The 19,132-nt window shown below is 35.5% G+C and overlaps 1 protein-coding gene across 3 annotated transcripts in view; it reads right to left on the bottom strand.

Annotated features, from left to right (window-relative positions):
• Positions 1–16,673, bottom strand: part of kcnk12 (potassium channel, subfamily K, member 12) — a 36,791-nt gene extending 20,118 nt beyond the window's left edge. The window contains exons 1-3 of one of the 3 annotated variants that reach the window (XM_089116744.1): positions 14,228–16,673; positions 13,910–14,028; positions 13,415–13,830 (exon numbers count right to left, since the gene is read on the bottom strand). In XM_089116744.1, the coding sequence (XP_088972870.1) occupies positions 13,415–13,739 (325 nt within the window). In that variant the 5' untranslated portion in view covers positions 13,740–13,830; positions 13,910–14,028; positions 14,228–16,673. Of the gene's footprint in view, positions 1–13,414; positions 13,831–13,909 lie in introns of all 3 variants that reach the window. The other 2 variants (XM_039658536.2, XM_089116743.1) reach the window with 2 other exon arrangements.
• Between the last annotated feature and the right edge of the window lie 2,459 nt (positions 16,674–19,132).

The raw sequence follows: 19,132 nt of genomic DNA, 5'->3' as shown, positions 1-19,132 counted from the left end.
TGCTTTCTTGTCCTTTTTGCAGTTTGACAAGCTCTTTTTTACTTTGTCATTCATCGCACTGCTCTTATTCATTATTCACGATTTCACCTTTTGTGCTCTAGGGAAGAAAGAAAGCTTGAAATGACATGAGGGTGAGTGAATGAATGAAATCAGAATTGAGTTAGATGCTACAAAGTACTACAAATAATGCTATTTACACTGTAAAAAAACATTTTCTTTGCACTGCGTGTAAATAGTTGTTAGATGCTAGTGCAAATGGTGGCAGATACGGTAACACTTTACAATAAGGTTCATTAGTTAACATTAGTTAATGTATTTACTAACATGCACTAACCATGAGCAATGCATTTGTTACTGCATTTGTTCATCTTTGTTAATGTTAGTTCATGAAAATACAGCTGTTCATTGTTTGTTCATGTTAGTTCACGGTGCATTAACTAATGTTAACAAGATTTTAATCAAGTATTAGTAAATGTTGAAAATAACATTAACAAAGATTAACAAATGCTGTATGAGCTATTCATTATTAGTTCATATAGTTAACTAATGTTAACTAACAAACCTTATTGTAAAGTGTTACCGCAAATACTATTAGCACCTCAGTAGTATATTATTAAACTGTATGCAATAACAACATATTCAGTGCACATGACTATGTTTATTAAAATCATAAATGGATGCTGCTTTATCCTTTATCTCTAAAGCACTCGTTTCCTGGATCAGCATATTTTGTCGATCCTGAAACAACATTCCTGTCCGAAAATTTAGTCTTATCCCTATCTAAACCTAACCATACCTATAACTTATCCCTAACAGCAGAGGGAAATGATCGGTGAATAACAATGACGCACACTCTTAGAAGAAATGGTTCTATTTAGAACCAGAAATGGTTCCATCCCCCGCTTCATATATGGAACTCCAAAATGGTTCTATATAGAACCATTTTTTTTTGGTAAAAGGTTCTATTGGCCAAGTATGGAACCCCAGGGTTCTATATAGAACCCAGAGGAACCCTTTTTTTAAGAGTGTATAGAACCTTTTAGGGGTTCCAAATATGTAGCGCTGATAGAACCTTTTAAGGTTCTCTTCTAAGAGTGCAGAAGCCTAAACTTGACATAAACTGTAAACTCCACTATTAAAGCTGGTATGTGATGGGAATAGGGAGAAGAATGAGTTTGTTCGAAGTACAGTGTTGGTGTAACAGCCTCTGTCAGCACTTGGCTTATTTGCTTTTTGTGTAAATATTCACTCCATTACTTTTTTTGGGTGAACTCTCCCTTTATTGCTGGATTGTTGGCTTCTTGTACAAATTCATCTCTTCTGACCTTTCTGATCAAGTCAGTATGCTGGAAACTGATGTGATTTGTGTTTCATTTTAGCTTCTGCCTTATCCTGAATAGTAATAATTCAGGCAAAAAGCATGGGGAGTGTATCATTTGGAGAGGCTATACATGGGTAATGCTGTGACAGCAACAAATCTGTGGTTTTACTTAAACAATTGCTGTCGTCTAAAGAGCATATATGCTGTGCAGTGTGTGATTTATTCTCTGTTGGGCGGGAGTCAGATGGGAACACACCGCATTGAGATTTATTTGCAGTCTTTGTGTGTTTGCCAGGCCAGATCACGTACATGGATCAAGGGTGACAGAAAGGATGCAGGACAGAGATAAATGTACAAATGGGATAAGCATACGTTCCTGACACTGATTTGTCACCGTGTGTGTGTGTTTGTGTTTGTCTGTGTGCTCATGCATGTACTGTATACACAAGATGTTAGGCTAAAAAATGCGAATATTGGAAAGAATATCAGCATTTACATTAAGCGCCTAATGGCAAAAAAACCCAAACATTTTAGTGCGGTGTGAAACCCAACACTATCTCACGACCAATTCGTACGAATTCGACGCATGATTAAAAAGTGTCTAATTCGTACTAATTCATACGATTTGTCTAAACCCACGTGATGGTTAGGTTTAGGGGCGGGGTCAGGGGTAGGTCATTCGTACGAATTCATACGAATTGGCCAATTCGTAAAATATGTACGATTTAGCAAAATCGTATTAATTCGTACGAGTGAGGTCGTATGAATTGTTACGAATTAGCCACTTTTTAATCATTCGTCGAATTCGTATACGACTTGGTCGTGAGATCGGGTTGTGAAACCTTATGTCTTCCTTTTTTATACTGATAACACATTTCTAATTGAAACTGCTTCTCAAACAGGTAGGGTGGGACTTAACAGGAATTGATTGGCTGGTTTGCTATAGGTGGATCTCATGTGAGTGACAGGTTGCCCCGCCCTCACGCCAGTATACACATCATCAGAGAAGAGAAGAGATGTTGCTGTCAGGGGAGGGGAAATTATTTTAATTAAAGATTACAATGGCATGTGAATTCAACTAAATGATGATGTGCATGGATAAATCAGTTATACTAGCAATATTCACTCTTAGAAGAAAAGGTTCTATATAGAAACTTAAAAGGTTCTATCAGCAACAGCGCTATGTATTTGGAACCCCTAAAAGGTTCTATACACTCTTAAAAAAAAGGGTTCCTCTGGGTTCTATATAGAACCCTGGGGTTCCATACTTGGCCAATAGAACCTTTTACCAAAAAAAAAATGGTTCTATATAGAACCATTTTGGAGTTCCATATATGAAGCGGGGGATGGAACCATTTCTGGTTCTAAATAGAACCATTTCTTCCAAGAGTGTTCCATAAAAAAGTAGGAACTGTCCATTTTGATGACTTTTTAATATTTGTATCCATATACTTTCAGCCACTCACATATGGCATATATCACAGTTTTAAAAGGCTAAATGAAACATAAACGAACATAAAACATTGTACAGGTGGTTAAACAGTCACATGACCTACATTTATGCCTCTTGGATATAGACATGAATCAGACTAGTCAATATAATTACTGCTCAGAGTGACTAAAATGCATCATAATAAATGGTAAGAAAATTATTTAGAAATTTTACATTATAATATAAAGGGCATGTACAGTATATCTCACCAAACCTGTCAAGAACATGCCAGGGCACCCCAAAAAACATGTCATTTTTACCGAAAGTTCAAACATGTATATATATATCTATTATATATTGACACTTTGACTCTTCTTATACTCACGCTCTGTCTCATTAAATCTTATTCAGATATATCTGTGCTGAGGACACACTGGTGAGAACAGCACACATGCCTTTTATGTGGATACACGCCCTCTTCCATTTTTAACTTTGACATTTTCCAGCCCTCTGTTTTTACAGAGCGACCCAGGAGATCAGAGAGAGAGAGAGAGAGAGAGAGAGAGAGAGAGAGAGAGAGAGAGACCGACAACAGAATGAGAGAAAAGGTGCTGCTCTCGGCTCCAGGATCTCTGATGATAAGCAGAAGAACTATAAATCTTGGCTATACTCAGAACAGCATACTATATACCATACTAGTGGTATTTGCAGCCTGTAGCATGTTAATTAAGCACAATATGCTCATTTTCTATGATTGGAAAACATTTTTTATATGCTTGGAAAAAATGTGACGAATAGAGATCTACAGGAATGCTGTATTTCTGAAGGCGAAACCAGAATTTTCTAATACATTTTGTTCATCAAAATAATCTTCACAACTTTTATGAATTTTAAATACAATCGGTAGAAGTAAAAAGCTAAACGTAGGATATAAACAAACTACCGTCACATAACTTTAACATCCCCACCTCTAACCTTCGCCAACCCTTTCAATATTCATTTAAAATCTACAAGTTGGAAAGTTTGAGTTAGAATAGTTTGCAATTATAAATTTAATAAGGTGGGCAACAGTGCTTAGACTTATCTGTTTATCTGTTCAGAGTAATGGCGTTTTTTTATGTTTCTTGAGGTTCACTTATAATGTTAATAACGTTTTTTGCACAAAAACAAAAACAAATATGTATGTTATTACAGTAAGCAAAACACTATACTATCCCATTCTGTTTCCAGCACTGCACTTGCGGGATTATATAAAGATAGCTTGGTAACCACATTTCCCCTTCTATAAATGAAACATGCTTTTCATTGACACAGATGATGTTTTAATGCATAATGATGGAGAATCAATGTATCATAAGTCCCTTTTTCATAAGTGAAGTCCATCAGTGCAAACAGTATGTGATAGTAGGGAGGAGAGGGAGCGAAATACGAGGGACAGGGAAGAGAGGGAATCATTCCTCTGCATTAGCGGAGCAGGTTATATTGATAGATGAGTGTGAGGAGAAAGAGAACATCGCTGAGGAGACAATGATGCATGATCCAATCAAAGCGTGGTGTAACCCGAGCCAACTGCACTGATTACTACGCCAGGAGAGACGTCGCGAGAGAGAAAAACGCAGAGCTGCAACGGGGATCCCCGAGGTTTACACCCTGCAGTGCACATGACTGACATCAAACAGCGATAAAGGAGAAATTCACCCCCAAAAAGAAGACATGCGGTCTTACTAACACAATCAAAAAAAAAATGTCTAAATTTAAGATTTGAACTGCAGATACAATTTCCACCCATATGCATTGCACAGTTTCAAAATAACTAATAACATATTTGTCAGTCCAACCTAAATTAAATCATGTTTTAAATTAGCAAAGTTCAAAAACAAATGCATTAAGGTATACTAGATAGTTTATTGTTGCATTATCAAATCATCTTCATTATCAATTCATCTTCATTATCAAATCATCTTCATTATCAATTCATCTTCACAATTTTTTTCTCGAAATTTAACATATTTTTCTCGAAACACAACGACTCTATTCTTGATATTTAAAGAGTTTATTCTCAAGATTGTATTATGACTTTTTTTCTCAAAATTTAATGTTTTTTTTTTCTCGAAACACAACGACTTTATTCTCAATATTTAATGAGTAACATTCTCAAGATTGTATTACGACTTTTTGTTCCCAAAATTTAACGAGTTTTTCCTTGAAACACAACGACATTATTCTCGATATTTAATGAGTTTATTCTCAAGATTGTATTACGACTTTTTTCTCGAAATTTAACGATTTTTTTTTCTCGAAACAACGACTTTATTCTCGATATTTAATGAGTTTATTCTCAAGATTGTATTACGACTTTTTTTCTTGAAATTTAACACGTTTTTTATCGAAACACAACGACTTTATTCTTGATATTTAAAGAGTTTATTCTCAAGATTGTATTACGACTTTTTTTTCTCAAAATTTGACGTTTTTTTCTCTAAACACAATGACTTTATTCTCAATATTGAATAAGTTTTTTCTCAAGATTGTATTACGATTTTTTTCTCGAAATTTAATGATTTTTTTCTCGAAACACAACGACTTTATTCTCGATATTTAATGAGTTTATTCTCAAGATTGTTTTACGACTTTTTTTCTCGAAATTTAACAAGTTTTTTCTCTAAACACAACGACGTTATTCTTGATATTTAATGAGTTTATTCTCAAGAATGTATTACGACTTTTTTATCGAAACACAACGACTTTATTCCCGATATTTAATGAGTAACATTCTCAAGATTGTATTACGACTTTTTTCCCGAAATTTAACGAGTGTTTCCTCGAAACACAACGACTTTATTCTCGATATTTAATGAGTTTATTCTCAAGATTGTATTACGATTTTTTTTCTTGAAATTTAACAAGTTTTTTCTCTAAACACAACGACGTTATTCTCGATATTTAATGAGTTTATTCTCAAGATTGTCGTACGACTTTTTTTCTCGAAATTTAACGATTTTTTTCTCGAAACACAACTTTATTCTCAATATTTAATGAGTTTATTCTCAAGATTGTATTACGACTTTTTTTCTCGAAATTTAACGATTTTTTTCTTGAAACACAACTTTATTCTCAATATTTAATGAGTTTATTCTCAAGATTGTATTACGACTTTTTTCTTGAAATTTAACGATTTTTTTCTCGAAACACAACGACTTTATTCTCGATATCTAATGAGTTAATTCTCAAGATTGTATTACGACTTTTTTCTCGAAATTTAACAATATTTTTCTTGAAACAACGACTTTATTCTCGATATTTAATAAAATTCTAATAAATATCGGTGCATCTCTACATGTATGCTTACAAGGCTTACAACATCAAGTAAAAGGGATGATATCCATCCTAAAAACTCATGTAACAGAGTAAGGATTTGCAACATGTCTCTGCTTGTGGGACTCACAGTCGTGTCTTCTCCAGAGAGTCTGTAGAAATCAGTCTCTGTTCAGACAGGCGTGTAATAGGCTACTGTACGCATCTGACCTATCATCTTCCTCCAACAAAACCCAAAAGATCCTCACACGGGTCAAAAGAAGGAGATGGCCAGATCCAGACTCATTTATAACTGCTTCGTCAACTCATTTTGAGCTTTTTCCAACTTGCCTTTTGACTTTTATATAACTTTTAGAGTCTGATAAAATGCTCCAGTCAAACACTAGTGTCATAAATTTATATCAGGCCAAAGACTGTACATTTAGTTCCCTTTGGGGATGAAATTCAAAAATGAGATCTTCCTTATTCCTTATATCTCAATTGCTCCCACATGGCAGTAAGATTAAGTGGAGAGCTTCAGAAAAAGCGGAGACTCGGATGTTCGACAGAAAAAAATTAGAGAAATTCAGAGAAAAAAAAGTCTGCAATCAAATATCAAAAAGCTCCCTATGAACTCACACAATTCTATTTCAATTCTACAAAGAACAAATGATCTGAGCTGCTATCCACATCAATTTATAGCCACTCTTCCATTATGATAACAATCGACACTATGTCTGTTATTTTAAGGGAAAAAACATCTAATATAAAGTTGATGCATAAATGAAACAGACTAATTGAACTCCATTCTGTGTATTCTGCAATACAAGTCTCCAAGAGGAGCCAGCAAAGGCCATATTTACACACACTGCACACTGCAGTCGCCTCCACACACTGATCATTCATCATTCAGACAGTCATCTAAAACATTAAACTGTAATATTCCTTTGCAATAAACAACAATAAAAATCACCTGACTCGTTTTATTTCTCCTAAGGAATTGCAGACGAAACAAATTTGATACTTATATGAAACCTATCCAACTTCTAACCTTTCATTCTCATGCTGTTCTCAAGAAAACACGATAAACATCTTAGTTCCAGGTCCAGTGTAAAAATGGGAAAAGATTAAAATAGGATTAAACTAAAATAAATAAAACTAATAAAAAAATAATTTAATTTTTTTAATTCATGTGTCCATACATTTTTTAAATCAAAAACAATACCGTCCCCTCCCTCCCGCAACAACATCTCTTTACTGGCATGAGGGCGGAGCAACCTGTCACTCACATGAGATCCACCAATAGCAAACCACAACCATCTAAGCATCCAATCAATTCCCCAAAGACGAAATCAAGCCCCGCCTTGCATTTGTTCTTGTTCCAGAAGCCAGAAACAGTGCAGAAAAAAACATCTAACAGCACAGGAAAAAAGTGTAAAAATGTAACATAATACAGTAAAAAAATACTATTATAAAAATGTGTTAAATATGATTTGGAAAATATTTTTACGTATATATAATATACATTTTTCAATCTATAAACTGGTATAAAATTAAAGGAAAATGTATATATATTTTAGGATGGGGGACACTTGCATGAGGATCGTCATATGTGTGTGTGTGTGTGTGTGTGCTTCTGAAAAACCCTATACTAGACTACACATGACATCTAACTATCCAGCTCTGCATTTGAAGGTTGTTTAGTCGGTGTCTCCTTACTGAAATAAATGACAAAGTGAACAAAAACAGGCAAGTAAGGTTAATAATTTATAAACAGTGGTTCTATTAATAGTACCAGACTTGTTCAAGTGTTCTCAGTTGTAAGTGTCGGGCACTAATGAAGCTCTCCTGTCTTGCTGATATGAGTGATGAGTGATGGTTGTAGCCTGCAGAAACGTCTCCAGAGCTCTGCATCACACGTTACTAACCGCCTGTCTTACACAGATCCCTCTCACCCTCAGCTCAAGCTGCTCTAATACTGCAATTTTGCATGAAGACCAAAATATGTCAGCTCACAACCATGAACAGAAATAGAGTAAATAGGTCAATCAAGCAGTGTGACTCTAAATTAAATTATGCATCCTAAAAACTTTGGTTGTCAATCAACATGCATCTTTTCTTTTTTTCTTCTTTTTTTTTTTTTTGGGGTGGTGCACAAAAGTTATATAGCCTAAATGTTCAATGTAAGTACATTTATGCTGCCTCTGCACAAAATCAACCTTGGGGTTTCATGTTCACTACACTGTAAAAAAATATTGATTGGTTTAACTTAAAAAAAGTAAGTAACCTGGTTGCCTTAAAATTTTAAGTTGATTAAACTGGAAAAAGTGAGTTAATACAATGAAGTAGATTAATTTAACCATCAGAAACTCAAAATAATAAGTTATCTCAACTAAATAAATTATTATAAAGTTGATTTGACAAAAGAAAATATGTTGTGATAACAAATCTTGAAAATATTTTTTGCAGTGTACCGTTCAAAAGTGAAATACAGTATATATGTGTGTATTCACAAAAAGACTCCACAAAAATATTAAGCAGCACTAAACATTGATAATAATCATAAATGTTTCTTAAGCATCAAATCATCATATTAGAATGATTTACACTGAAGACTGGAGTAATGATGCTGACATTTCAATAAATTACATTTTTAAACATATTCACATAGAAAACACTTATTTTAAATTACAATAATAATTCCTAAAACTACTGTTTTTACTGTTTTTGCCCATCAAATAAATGCAGTTTTGATGTTAAAAACATTAAAAGCTCTTTCCGACCTCAAACCTCTGAATGGTTGTTTTTTATTTTATTTTTTATTTAACCTTTATTTTACCAGGTAGGCCGATTGAGAACAAATTCTCATTTACAACGGCGACCTGGCCAAGATAAGGTGATAAAAGTGCAAGACAACAATAAGTTACACAATAAATACACAGGGCACAAAAGACAAAAAAAAAAAAATGTTGATTATATGTTGATTATATCAATATTATATGTTGATATAATAGAATAAAAAGTTACATTTACTCAGTTCAGTTACACTGTACCAGTTCCTTAAGAGCACTGAATGCCTTTATTACAGTAACTTCCTTGGTTTATTTCAATGGTCCACTCATACACTCTTCTAACTATAAGTAACTTTGCGAGTACATGTCAATTAGAGTATTAGTAGACTATTAGTTTCGGATTAGTAGAATAAGTTAACATACTTGCAAAGTTACTTATAGTCAGTAAAATGTATTTTTAGGAGCATCAGAATAAAGTAGGCAGTCGAGTAAAACTGTAGTCACTGCTAGTTAACATGTAGTTACAAAGTTAATGATAATTAGAAGAATGTCTGAAGTGGACCATCGAAATAAAGTGTTACCATGTTGGGTTACACTTTATTTTAAGGTGACCGTTTTATTGTACTTTTAACCTTTGGCTAATAAACTCACGTGAAGACAAGTGTGTTTGATTGCACAAACACCAGTGTAAACAGTACTAAACGGCACTAATTTGTATTTCCAACAAACAGAATGATTAATAATTACTTTAAAATTCAGAATATCATTATTGTTTGAGGAATGAATCAATGATGCATCTGTGAATTAATGTTTCCCCCCATTATAATGTCTCAGTCTGATTGTGACTCAGTGTGTGTGAAATGGCCGAGGGTTTCGCTCAGATGAGGAAGAAGTGTTTGAGAAAAACCCCATTATGACAAAGCCCGAGCTCCTCTCATTCACTGACTTTGAAGCTCTTCTGGAGGTGGGATGTATATGGAGAGTTCCCACAGAGATGAAAGGAAGATGGAGACGCATCAGTGCACAAAACACATTCATTTAAGCTTAGTTGGTAAATAAAGCAGAATTATACTTGCTAGACTGTGCTGCTTTCCTCCTATAGAGCGAGACCTTTGCCTGCCAGCATAAATCCACAAGCCACATTCGATCATGTTCATCAAGCTTACTTTAAGTCGAGAGTAAAACTGATAAATCCAATGATTAGTTTTTCCTCAATGTTTGGTACATCAAACCAGCCAATCAGACTTGAACCTCCAGACTTACAACCTACATTCTGCCTTTAGAACAAATAGTGCAAACACATTACAGTGATGTGAATAAGTTTGGACACCCATGCTAAAGTTGCCTAAAAAGAGGAATAAAAAATCATCTTTTGGATATTGATCTTAATGCCTTAATTAGAAAAATGAGGAAAACTCCAACCTTTAAGGACACAAATTTTCTTTGTGAATGAATAATTTATCATAAATAAATACATGTTTTTCCTTAAAATACAGGGTGCATAAGTCAGGACACCCCTATGTTAAATTCCCATAGAGTCAGGCAGATTTTTATTTTTAAAAGCCAGTTATTTCATGGATCCAGGATAATATGCATCATGATATTATATATATTAAAATATCCCCACATCATCACACACCTTCCACCACACCTAGAGATTGGCATGGGGTACTTTCCATAAGATCATCTTTCAATGCAAATCAAACCAGCTATTAGGCTAACTGAAGTAAAACCATGCCAATCTCTCGGTGTGGTGGAAGGTGTGTGATGATGTGGGGATATTTTAATATATATAATATCAGGATGCATATTATCCTAGATCCATGAAATAACTGGCTTTTAATAATAAAAATCTGCCTGACTCTATGGGAATTTAACATAGGGGTGTCCTGACTTATGCACCCTGTATTTTAAGGGAAAAAATTTATTTATTTATGATACATTATTCATTCACAAAGAACATTTGTGTCCTTAAAGGTTGGAGTTTTCCTCATTTTTCTAATTAAGGCATTAAGATCAATATCCAAAAGATGATTTTTTATTCCTCTTTTTAGGCAACTTTAGCATGGGTGTCCAAAATTATTCTCATCACTGTAAGTACAGAGTTAGTTACAAACTACTCACTAAGCCTCTATTATGGACTTTACGTCCCAATTTATTTAAGAACATACAAATGGCTTGTGCAACCCGACCCGAATCCTGACGGTTTTAAGCTAAAGGAAATAACAACAATATATGAGGAGGAGCCTGAAACAGAACGGCACCCATTTACAGAGTACAGAGACAGTCCTGCTGAATACATTACTCTGAGTTGAAAGAACTACAAAGTGCAAGGCTATTGATAATTCACTGCCGATGGAAAGTGTAAAACAGGAGCCAAGGGCTGTAGGAAGCAAATACACAATAACCAGTGGGTTGCCTCGAAGGGGTACTTGCTCTTTAGTGACCTATAACCGGGTAAATGTTATCCAGGACATGTGGGCATCAGCACATTTGGTTTTTGGGACATGAGCCCCACAGCAAACTGCAAGCCGGAGGGTTTGTCCTGAATGCAGAAGTCCAGCGGGGAGTTGGCTTGGCCGCCTGGTGCCCGAGAGAAAGAGTCAACACTAGAGGGTGTTTATTGCTCTTCAGAGGACTAATGCTGGGGAAAGGCCAATGGAAAAGTGAAGTCTCTGCAGAGAGCAAGGAAATGTTGTCTTGGCAAGGCAGAAGTGCGCTGTGAGATTCAATGAAAGGTCATGGGGTCAAGCAAAGAGCCAGAGGCGGTTGCTGCCAAATAAAAATAGCACTTGCTGACTGTATTTTTTTTTTTTTCAATTTCTGTGTCGTTCTATTCTAGGTATACAGCCTTAAAGTCCATCATCACCAAAATGATGATCACCAAAATCATTCCAAGTCCACAACTTTAACGATAACGACACAATATAGGAATCGCTTGAAAAATTCCCATAAAAACATTGATAGCCAATCAGAAAATATCAATTGCACTAGTTCAGCACTAGTTTATGGTTCACCCCAAAAATAAAACATCTTTTATTCTTCCTCATGCTTTCTCTTATGGCTTACTTTCCTCTGCCATTCCCACACAATGAAAGTGGACCGTGATTTATACCAACAAGCTCGAAAGGGAACAACAAAAGCATCATAAACGTAGCCCTTATGATTCATCACACGATAGTTTTAAGAAAGTTACAGACTGAAAACCATTATTTATTTAAAATATCACCGTGATTTTTGCTGCTTGTCGAAATTGAGCTTAAGCAACACAATTGCTATACATTTTGTCCAAACTTAATTTGATTGTGTTCAATCTACTTAAATATGTCAAATTTAAGTTTACTTAATCCATTTGTGTTGGATTACATGAATGATTTATATTGCATTAACTGAAACTGGGCTGTGCTTGTTAGTTCCCAGCATGCTTTGCATATGGCTGAATTAACACATGTCTAAATTAAGTGTTATTTTATGTTTTTGAGAAAATGAGAAAAGGGGAAGACTTTAGAGTGCGTAATTGTGTTTAATGTTCAATTATTAGTAGCATTGAAATGCTCCATCATGAAATGCATTGGTTGATGAAGCATGTAAATATAATAATTTAAGTTGCTAACAAGTGTTATCAGTACACTCTAAAAAATGCTGGGTTGTTTTAACCCAATTTTGGGTCAAATATGGACAAACCCGAAATGTTGGGTTAAAAATGTAATGTAAAAATGTAACCCAACAGCTGGGTTAGTCCATATTTGACCTAAAGTTGGGTTAAAACAACCCAGCATTTTTTAGAGTGTAGCTAATACTGGTCTAGAGTATATAGTTATAGTCTAGAGTGTGAAACTAAAATCAATTTTTTTTATTGGATGAATGAATATTATGAATTTGAAAACCTGAATCTTATCAGGGAGCCTTTCTAAATTCACTGACAATATTAAATGAAGCTGTGCCCAACCACAATGAATAAGTTGAATCAACCTTCATAAATTAAGTTGGAATAACAGAATTGCATGATGCTGAAATAAAGCACCTCAATCGAAGAGTTATTTTTGAGTGCAGCTCTCACATTTAATTTACACATTTGCATATTCAAATTTGGCCCATCAAGACCTTATAAATAATATGTTTGAATATGTGCTAGCACTATTGAGATTTGAGATCTATGGCAGCAAATAAGCCACTTTCGTAATCAATAGAAGAAATAAAGTTGGTTTCACTTGTCCCTTTAAAACATTCTGGAGTAAAATTGCACCAACATGACTACTAACACTCATTAGGGTATTAATAGACTACTAGGCTTAGAAAAAGTTGACATGTTCTTGCAAAGTTACTTATAGTCAGTTGAATATCTGTTTAGGAGCATCAAAATAAAGAGTTAGCACTAATACTGAGAGTTGCAAAGTCAATGTTCAAAAGGGACAATCAAAATAAAGTGTTACCATAAAGCCATATGAATTAGGAACAACATTTAATTGAGCGTATCTTTTAAGAAAAGCACTGTTTTTCTAATAGCCCAAGAAGATCAAAATGATCAACAATAATTATTCCCATTAAAGAAAATCATGCATTTTGGTGACTTACCTATAGTGGACACCACTGTCCCAACGAAATAAAACGCGCCGGTAAAATCCCATCTGGGTCGAAGAGCATCGACCCGAGCTCCAGCAGCAATCGCAACCTCGTACTCTTTCAGGAAGGAGCTCAGATCCTGCAAACTGATATTGAACGTGTCACTGAAGTTCAGGAGGGTCCGGTTCCAGCGCCCGTGTGCCCGCAGCTCGGACGGCCTCTCGATGGCGGAAAACACCGCAGCGCCACACAGCAAATACACGATGATGAGCAACGCGAGCAGCAGAAAGCGCCCATTGTCTTCGTTAATGTGAAGGGAGCGGCAGCCCTGCATCATCCAGATCTCAGCACCACCGGCGCGGTGGACAGCGACCAATGCAATGACATGGATCCTCTACACCTGCTTCTTGAGGACACCCCGAGACCTCCTAGCATAACGTTAATGATATGTATCAAACACTTCAGATAAGTTTTAGAGGAGAGAAAGCCGTATTTTAAGACGCTTACCAGCTTCATTTATCCATTTGCCATTGTCAGTGACATGGATCCTCTAGCGCTGCCGCTGCTGTGGTGCTGATGCTTTTGGACACTCCGGTCTTCTATAGGATATATTGCACATGTATTTTCTATCAAACAAGCACGATAAGTTTTGGAAAAGAGAGAAAATTAACTTTCCAAGTTGATACTCTTTATTTTGCTTCAAACGCGCAAGGATAACAATTACGCATTTCATTTATATTGTTGCATTCCAAATAAGCTGCACAAATCCTTCAGATACACCACTTGTGGATCCGCTTTAGTAGTTTGTTAAATGACTAGACTCACCCTCGCGCTCATTAAAGTAGTTCTACATCCATCTCCGTCTCCATCCCATGGATTGCTTATCGACATAAATCCAGCTTTAAACTGTTCAGTTGCAGGCTAAAATCCTCAGACGATGAAATTCCCAGACTCCTGGTTGTGTTTTATTGCAGGGATGCAGCAGCAGTGTGTTCTCCTGCTTTTCCATGTTGCGGATGAAGCATCCAGATCATCCTTGGGTCGCTGCGCAAAATCTCTCGTCCCGTGAATCACATTAATTTTCGCTTCAGTACAAAGATACAGCGGGGTCAATGCAAATAAAGACGTTTAGTGACCTTTCTTTTTGTGAGGCAGATCTCCAGTCTATTCGCTGTGGGATGTTTGATGCCCGCAGTCCTAATGAGGCTGATCTTCAGATCAAATCTGTGCGCATAACAACTATGAGGATTTACACTACAGCAATTCTGTTGGCATACAGTGCTTGTTATTTTACCTGCTTGACGTTTAACAAAGTTAGATGCCTAGTTTAACCCTTAACAAAGTTATTTAATATAGGATATTAAATCTATAGCCAATTATTTTTTCTTTGTAATTTTACGTCACGTTTCCTTCTCGCTGTATTTTGTTTAACACTTGATGTTATTTGCTATACTTTGCCTGTCTTTTAGTAAGCTATACAAAAGCTAAACAAATCTAATTTATTCCGTCCTGATGTTTGAATTATTAAAATCTTTTTACTCATTTTTGTTTTTCGACGTTAAATTGAAAAGCGCTTTTCCCGCCCTTTTAACACAAACACTCACGAGATCAGAAAACATCTACGGTGAGGTGAAATTTGTCGACAATAACGTGATAATGGTAAATGTTGATTCAATCCCTCAGTATGTGAAGTCCATGTCCCTAACACACACCTTGCCTTGCCACAGTCTCCCCACAAATCACGAGGAAACTATGCGGCACGCGCTACTACAACTGCCGCGCGCGCCCTATTAGAGACGCTCGAGCGCACCGCGGTAACTGGAAGAGGTGGGCTTGTTATTTCTGACAATTAATCAATGGCATAATTACCTGTGGTGGCCAGCATCACCACTGAAAACGGTGAGTCCCTAGACAGAATTAGATGAGTCTGAATGCAATGCAATGGCTGGCATGTTTAAAATGCAAAGGATTAACTGCTCATCAGTCTTTCAGGTCATACTCTACACAACCGATTTCATGTTAAGTTACTAATTAATCCAAACGAACATCATCTACTTGATTAGTGCACAATCATTGCATCATACTCACCTTTTGTCCAAACACTAATGACTTTTTTGGTAACACTTTAGTTTAGGGTCTTAGGGTCTAATTCTTACTACTAATTGCTTATTAGCATGCATATTACTGGCTGTTTAGTAGTAACTACTTAATGCCTTGACCATTTGTAAATCCCTTAATCCTATTATCCAAACTTAATAACTACCATACTAACTATCAATAAGCAGTGATTATGAGTTTATTGAGGCAAAAGTCACTGTTAATAGTTGGTTTATATTGAGAAAGAATTGGCCACTAATCTAAAGTGTGGCCACTTTTTTCTTCTGTGAAACACAAAATGATGTGTTTAGAATACCAAAGCTGCTTTTTTCCACACAGATTTTCACTCCATGTTTTTATTGATCGGATGGGGGAAAATATGTAGATGCATTTTATAAGGGAACAGTATGTGATCAAGCTGTGTTGAGATAAGGTGGGACATGAAACAGTTTGAACAACAGAACTACGGTTTGCAAGCCCCAAGTTGATTGACTAAGTTTAAACATATAATAAGTCTAACAAGTTCAAAAATATCAACAAATAAGAACATCATTGAGTGCTTGCATATAATGGTTATGCATGCACTGAAAATATTCCCCTCTGTTACATATCACTCATGTTTGTGCGTAATCAAAAGTGTTGATAATGAGACACGCAAGACTCAATGACAGAAGTAGGACATGTTACCGATGTCCCATCTTGAGGCAAAGATTTGAACATGAACAAAAGCATGAGTTTTGAGAGAGGAGGGGTTGTATGTTGCTTTGGATAAAAGCACCGCAGCAAATAGCGACGGCCTTGTACAGTTTGGTGAACCGCATGTACAGATGTAGAGTCTAGTTAACAAATGGAAAGACAAAGGTTTAAAATAAATCACTTGCGGTAAGGAGAAGGTCGCCCGAACGAGAGGGATTGTGATTACAGATCTCTTCTATCACCACTGTGTCCTTGAAAACAATCACTTAACCCCATTTTACTCGAGGGGGGACATGATGATACTCGTTCATCAGATTACCATCATCCCTTCTTCTCTGGAGTCGAACTCAAAGCTTCACTTCTGATATAGAAGGCTTGTTACATGAAAATGAGTTAATCATAACATTAAATAATAATCAAATGTTAAACATAGCAAATATCTATGTATCTATCTATCTATTTATCTATCTATGTTTCTATCTATCTATGTTTCTATCTATCTATCTATCTATCTATCTATCTATCTAATATCTATCTAATATCTATCCATCCATCCATCCATCCATCCATCCATCCATCCATCCATCCATCCATCCATCCATCCATCCATCCATCCATCCATCCATCTATCTATCTATCTATCTATCTATCCATCCATCCATCCATCCATGCATCCATCCATCCATCCTTCTATCTATCTATCTATCTATCTATCTATCTATCTATCTATCTATCTATCTATCTATCTATCTATCTATCTATCTATCTATCTATCCATCCATCCATCCATCCATCCATCCATCCATCCATCCATCCATCCATCCATCCTTCTATCTATCTATCTATCTATCTATCTATCTATCTATCTATCTATCTATCTATCTATCTATCTATCTATCTATCTATCTATCTATCCATCCATCCATCCATCCATCCATCCATCCATCCATCCATCCTTCTATCTATCTATCTATCTATCTATCTATCTATCTATCTATCCATCCATCCATCCATCCATCCATCCATCCATCCATCCTTCTATCTATCTATCTATATATCCATCCATCCATCCTTCTATCTATCTATCTATCTATCTATCTATCTATCTATCTATCTATCTATCTATCTATCTATCTATCTATCTATCTATCTATCTATCTATCTATCTATCTATCTATCTATCCATCTATCCATCCATCCATCCATCTATCTAATATAAGAACATGATGATGATGTTAATGATAGCAACAACATGGATAAACAATGCATCTGTTTTAATATAGATCACACATTTTAAGTCTATATGCATTCTCTTATGAAGTGGCTTATGTGTCTGGTCACATTTTTGGCCATGAATATGTTTGTACACTGTTTGTTGGTTATGATAAATGCATGAATTTAAATGTAATTGAATTATTCATAGCGGTTTCCTCTGTTGTTTAACTATTGATATCGCTTCTATTAGAAAAACAACACAGAGATTGTATTGCTCCTTTTGGTGGGAAATGTTGAAGGAGAATGAAACAGAGTTTCTCTGTTTTCTTTAACAGAGTGACAAAAAAAAATGTAAACTTTCTTATTTCTAATTAGTTTAACTTAGTTCTTGCCTTTACTTGGAAAGAATGTGCTAATGTTGCAATAAAGAAATGATGTAATGATCCGCATGTTCAAGAAGAGTTTTTCTTACGGTTTTTCTCAGTCGCTTTGGTGCAGTTCTTACTGTAAATTATTTTATAAAGTAGCACTAGTAAAAGCTGTGAAAAACAAAATCCTCAAAACACCCACATACAGTAATATCTAAATAGTACTGTTGAAATTGATGCCATAGAAGTGCAGCCTTGAGCATTTTCAATACAGTCACTGTCACCCAAACGGTAGCCTAAGTTTACATCAGGCAATCCTGTCAAACACAGTTACATTGACAACATGCCTAAACATTTTGATGACCTTGTTCATGAACAATGACTCAATGACTTATCATTTTGATGACACTGACATGATCATTGGCATGAATATTGACTTTTGAGGGATGTATAAGGATTTTTATTGACTGACAGCTTTAGAAACATATCTATTGTATATTGCAGTTTGTACAAATTGTTCTGAGAAATGCACTTATTATTTTGCACATGTTAGGGATGATGTGAAAAATGCATTAAAGTGACTGAGAAAAACTGTAACGTCATGGAATGATATCTACTGTATATGCTTGCCATATGATCAGATAGACTAGACTTAAAGGAGTAGTTCACTTTTAAAAAAAACTTTGGCTGATAATTTACTCACCCCCATGTCATCCAAGATGTCCATGTCTTTCTTTCTTCAGTCGAAAAGAAATTAAGGTTTTTGATGAAAACATTCCAGGATTTTTTCCATATAATGGACTTCAATGGGGTCCAAACGGTTCAAGGTCCAAATGAGAGTTTAAGTGCAAACTGCAAACCGTTCAAAGGGCTTTAAACGACACCAGACGATGAATACGGGTCTTATCTAGCGAAACGATCGGTCATTTAAAAAATAAGTAAAACATTTTAAGTTTTATAAGGACAAATGCTCGCCTTGCTCTGTTCTGTGATGCGTGTTCGTGACTCTCCTGTTCGAACTCGTTCATCAAAATGAACAAATCTTTTTTTCGAGTCATGACTCGAAGGGTCCTAGATAAGACTCTTATTCATCGTCTGGTGTCGTTTAAAGCCCTTTGAAGCTGCACTGAAACTTTCATTTGGACCTTGAACCGTTTGGACCCCATTGAAGTCCATTATATGGAGAAAATCCTTAATTTCTTTTCGACTGAAGAAAAAAAGACATGGACATCTTGGATGACATGGGGGTGAGTAAATTGTCAGCAAAAGTTTTTTTAAAAGTGAACTACTCCTTTAAAAAAATCTTATCACAGTAAAAATAACAGTCATACGGCTTAGATCATTAACGATCACC

The sequence above is a fragment of the Pimephales promelas genome, chromosome 11 (genome assembly GCF_988280905.1).
Source record: "Pimephales promelas chromosome 11, fPimPro1.hap1.1, whole genome shotgun sequence".
Classification (NCBI taxonomy): Eukaryota; Metazoa; Chordata; class Actinopteri; order Cypriniformes; family Leuciscidae; genus Pimephales; species Pimephales promelas.
Note: the sequence above shows the minus strand (reverse complement) of the source record. Positions and strands in the feature narration are given on the sequence as shown.